Raw genomic sequence first — 5,485 nt, 5'->3', positions numbered from 1 at the left:
AAATCCTCTAAATCTCTAAACAACTGCCAAAACAACAACCTCAAAAACCAATGACAAAATCCTCCAAATCTCTAAACAACTGCCAAAACAACAACCTCCAAAACCAATGACATAAAATCCTCCAAATCTCTAAACAACTGCCAAAACAACAACCTCCAACACCAATGACATAAAATCCTCCAAATCTCTAAACAACTGCCAAAACAACAACCTCAAAAAACAATGACAAAATTCTCCAAATCTCTAAGCAACTGCCAAAACAACAACCTAAAAAACCAATGACATAAAATCCTCCAAATATCTAAACAACTGCCAAAATAACAACCTCCAAAACCAATGACAAAAAACCTCCAAATCTCTAAACAACTGCCAAAACAACAACCTCCAAAACCAATGACAAAATCCTCCAAATCTCTAAACAACTGCCAAAACAACAACCTCCCAAACCGACGACATAAAATCCTCCAAATCTCTAAACAACTGCCAAAACAACAACCTCCAAAACCAATGACATAAAATCCTCCAAATCTCTAAACAACTGCCAAAACAACAACCTCCAAAACCGATGACATAAAATCCTCCAAATCTCTAAACAACTGCCAAAACAACAACCACAAATACAATGACAAAATCCTCCAAATCTCTAAACAACTGCCAAACCAACAACCTAATAAAACAATGACATAAAATCCTCCAAATCTCTAAACAACTGGCAAAATAACAACCTCCAAAACCAATGACAAAAAATCCTCCAAATCTCTAAACAACTGCCAAAACAACAACCTCATATCCAATGACATAAAATCCTCCAAATCTCTAAACAACTGCCAAAACAACAACCTCCCAAACCGATGACATAAAATCCTCCAAATCTCTAAACAACTGCCAAAACAACAACCTCCAAAACCAATGACATAAAATCCTCCAAATCTCTAAAAAACTGCCAAAACAACAACCTCCAAAACCGATGACATAAAATCCTCCAAATCTCTAAACAACTGCTAAAACAACAACCACAAAAAACAATGATAAAATCCTCCAAATCTCTAAAGAACTGCCAAACCAACAACATAATAAAACAATGACATAAAATCCTCCAAATCTCTGAACAACTGCCAAAACAACAACCTACAAAACCAATGACATAAAATCCTCCAAATCTCTAAACAACTGCCAAAACAACAACCTCAAAAACCAATGACAAAATCCTCCAAATATCTAAACAACTGCCAAAACAACAACCTCAAAAACCAGCGACATTAAATCCTCCAAATCTCTAAATAACTGCCAAAACAACAACTTCCAAAACCAATGACATAAAATCCTCCAAATCTCTAAACAACTGCCAAAAAACAACCTAAAAAACCAATGACATAAAATCCTCCAAATCTCTAAACAACCGCCAAACCAACGACCTTTTCGACCGAGTGACCAGCGCCGCAGACATGCCAACTTCACAAGAGCATACAAATAAACTAACACATCTAATAACACAATTATTTTATTAGATGAAATAATAATCGAAACTATACAAATTCACATGAGTTAAATAAAAAGGAAGGGGAGGAGTAAAGATGAGGTGAGGAAGGGAAGTGGCAAGGGAATATCGAAGAGGAGGGGAGGGAGGGGGGGGCAAGAAGGAGGAGGAGAGGAGGGCAGGGGTAAAAAGGAAGCAGGGGGAGAAGGGGCCTGGAAAGACGGGGAAGGAGGGAGAGTAGCAAGGAAAAGGTGGCGAAGGGAAAGGGAAAAATGTAGGAGTAGAGGAAATGAAAAGTGCCCCTCTCCTCTTCCTCTTCCCTTGTCCATCTCTCTCCTTAAATATGGTGGGGGGTACCATGTGGTTTTAGAAGCCTCAATTATGAATACCGTGATAGGCTATCATCCACTGACATACTGTGGTGCAATACTTTGTCAGCAAGGGAAGTACTCAGTTTTTATTGTTGTCATACCACTTTTTCATGAATGATTAAGAATTTTTAAGAAACAAAGACTGAGTGCAACTTATGCAGCACATTCGAAATCACTATACAGGTATAAATGCATCAACTGTATAAGTGGCTGCCTGGTTGGACGTGATCGGTGATGCTGTTCATGTATCAAATGCGTACTGCACTCAGGGAAACCACCATTAATTTTATTTTATATTAATATATGAATAGATAGATATATAACAGTCGATAGATAAAAATCCCCAAAAACGTTTATCTATTTTTTCTTTACTGCGAGTGCTGCCATATTTTGGATTTTTATTTTTATTTTGAGATTTTGAGATTTTGGCGACCCCAGGAAAAGCACTTGGCGACCCCAGGGTTGGGAAACCTGGGTTTAGATAAAGATGAAGATGTATCTCCTATCTTAGATGATCCAAGATTGTACTGAGAAATTGCCGGTAGTTTAATTTATGCCATGATGGCAACTAGATCAGATTTAAGTTTTATAGTTACAAAGCTGTCAAAATCTACTGCCAGAGAAATGAATATAGTGAAAGGTGTGCTAAGGTACTTAAAGGGAACCTTAAAGTAGATTATGCTTTAGAATTTAGAAAGTTAAATGGTCCTATTTGTCGTAAAGGTTTTAGTGATGCAGATTGAGCACCGTCTTATTCAGATCGCAAGAGTATCTTTGGCTATATCTACCACAGATTGAGCGAAAACAATGCATTTATTTCATGGAAAAGCAAAAAGCAAAAGGATGTTGCTCTATCTGGTTGCGAGGCTGAATATATTGAAATATCAGCTTGTATCCAAGAAGCTTTGTTCAGTAGGAAGCTGTTACCATTTATACTTACTAGTCAAGATACACTTAGTCAGTATAGGTGTTGATAATCAAGGTGCAATAGTTTCAGCAAGGAATCCTATTAATCAGCAAAGAACGAAACAAATAGATGTGATATCATACATCAGGAATTATGTCGCTGATGGTCTCGTTGAATTGTTTTATGTGCCTACAAATAGAAATATAGCTGTATCTCACCAGAAGATTGTTAATTAAATTGTTTATAACTTAGTGTATGAAACTTTTGTGATTTTATTATGTAATTCATGTAAATTGTTTTGTTTTAACATATGTAATTGATTACTTAGCATGAGATCAAGTGGGGGTGTTAAGAGTACGATCTCGTGTTTACCATAATTATTAAAAGGGTACATATGTAAGTGTACATGATTGTTGAAAATCAATAAAGTAGAGGACGCTGTAGTATGTTCCAACTTCTTAAGTGCTATATTACGTATCCTTGTAGAAGGTCCAAGGTGATAAAATAAGTATTTGTGGAGAGTACAGCAGTGTGTCCCGTTAGGTATTGGTCAAAGGTTGTTTTACTATCTTACTATTACTATTATTTACCACCGTCATGGATAGAAACTCAATAATTATCTTTTTCCCCGTTGTCCCTGGCAGCCAACGAAGATATCCGTCTCTTTTCAGTGGTCGTTGTGCTATAAGCTGAAGGTAATGATGTTTTTGAAGAACACAAACTCCTTCAGGATACAAATAAAATTTTTCTTGAATAACTCGCTTAGTAAAGCATTTAATGCTACGGCCCTTATACGGAACCGCATCATTGATAAGCTAACCACCAACTTTGAAGGATCTGATACATGGTCGTGATCACTGCCAAATTTCCATTCCTCTTCAACTGGCACTCTCCAGTTACACAACGCCTTCGAGCAATATGGCTAATGTTTCTTTAGACGATGTTATCTTCTCTATTTTAGGGATTCTGATAAATGAAATAAATCAAAAGTGTTTTTCCTATTAGAAAGATTTTTTACCATTTCCAAAACAGGATAATTGTAGCGATAGTAACGAAATTGTTATATAGCCAAACAGACACATACACGCACTAGTACAGTTTTCGAGAAAGTGTTATTTACTTTTCCTAAATGAAGGGTTATAATGATGAGAGAGAGAGAGAGAGAGAGAGAGAGAGAGAGAGAGAGAGAGAGAGAGAGAGAGAGAGAGAGAGAGAGAGAGAGAGAGAGAGAATTTTCTGATCAAACGACTGTTAATTTTGAATTTTGAATTTATGGCTCTCAAATGTTACTGCGCTTAATAATCCTGTTCTTAACTTGTTTGCTTTTGTTCAGCAAAGAGAAACACCGAGAAATAAAATCCCCTTTTGTTTCTTTATTGATGTCGGCTACCTCTCAAAATTGGGGGAATTATTTTGGTAGATAGCTGGAGAGCTACTTAGTGGGTTATGAGGGATCATTAAAAAACTCATTGTGACCATTAAACTGAAATACAAGTTGGTAAACAGTCTATAGGTAACAAACGCCGAAGTCCGTTACTCTCCGTTTGAGGAACATATTTATGCTTTTATCAAACCTGCTTTCAACAGTTTGCAACCACTTGTATTAATAATGATATGATAATAGATGATAATAATAATAAATAATAAAAATAATAATATTTTTATTATTATCCCATTTCCCATATGTATAATCGATTTCTCAGTCTATGGGGAAAATTGCTTTTGATAACCCTGCCTTTAACTACAAACCTATATTTAGATATAAAGTAAGCTACCAACAAATTAGTACTTATTATAGAGACCATAAATGCCTATAATGTTTAATGGTTTCAGTTCCAGTATCATCAGAATAGATGCTCACCAGAACGTTAGCAGTGTCCTCCCCAATAAACAGCTTAAACTTTCGTCCTAAGCTGGGCTCGATCTGCCACCATGCGAATGCTAGGCAAACACGTTGCCACTGTACTAACCAGGAGGCTATATTATAAATACCATTAACAATTTTCAGTTTAATAATTGATAAAACTAAAAGTTCATTGGTATAGATTCTGACGGCTCAATGATTGCCTGGAAAACTTAAGAATCTGACATATTTTATCTTAACGATGAAGAGAGAGAGAGAGAGAGAGAGAGAGAGAGAGAGAGAGAGAGAGAGAGAGAGAGAGATGAGCTTCTATGGAATAAGTAAAACTAAAAAAAAAAAAAAAATCCTCGAAGAAAGGAAAATCAACTGGAATGAAATTATCAGCCACCTGGAAGCATCAAATTGCTGCTCCTTTGCTTAGTTCCTTAATGACTCATGCATATCACTTTTATGATCTCTGCAGATATAAATAGATTCAGAAATCAATATATGATAAATTATTCTTGAATTTATGATATTCTCATGATTGTTTTATAATACGTAATAAATATATTTCTATGTTTAGGTCAAATAATCTTCTTTGAAGTTTTCCAGACAAATTCCCGAAAGCAACATTTAAATGGAGGTTTGCGACAAATTTCAACTACAATTCTTACAAATATAATTGATGAATGAAATGATAGAAATAGATAAAACTCCCATTAACAAAGGGCATGCATATATAAACACAAATGGAGCACGTTTATGATAAAATACTATTTCGTTTTGCAAATAAATACCATCTTGGGTGGTTCGTCCATTCTCCTATTTGCTGTAGCGCGCATGTTCACATTATAGACTCTTATCAAAGCTTTCCGTTCACCAAA

General features: G+C 35.6%; 1 protein-coding gene across 1 annotated transcript in view; it reads right to left on the bottom strand.

Moving 5' to 3' along the window:
- Positions 1–2,399: 2,399 nt before the first annotated feature.
- LOC137655381 (uncharacterized) overlaps positions 2,400–5,485 on the bottom strand; it is a 13,236-nt gene continuing 10,150 nt past the window's right edge. The window contains exon 2 of the mRNA XM_068389272.1: positions 2,400–2,513. Within this exon, the coding sequence (XP_068245373.1) occupies positions 2,400–2,513 (114 nt within the window). The remainder of the gene's footprint in view (positions 2,514–5,485) is intronic.

The sequence above is a fragment of the Palaemon carinicauda genome, chromosome 16 (assembly GCF_036898095.1).
Source record: "Palaemon carinicauda isolate YSFRI2023 chromosome 16, ASM3689809v2, whole genome shotgun sequence".
NCBI classification, from domain to species: Eukaryota; Metazoa; Arthropoda; class Malacostraca; order Decapoda; family Palaemonidae; genus Palaemon; species Palaemon carinicauda.
This window is presented reverse-complemented; position numbering and strand designations above follow the sequence as displayed.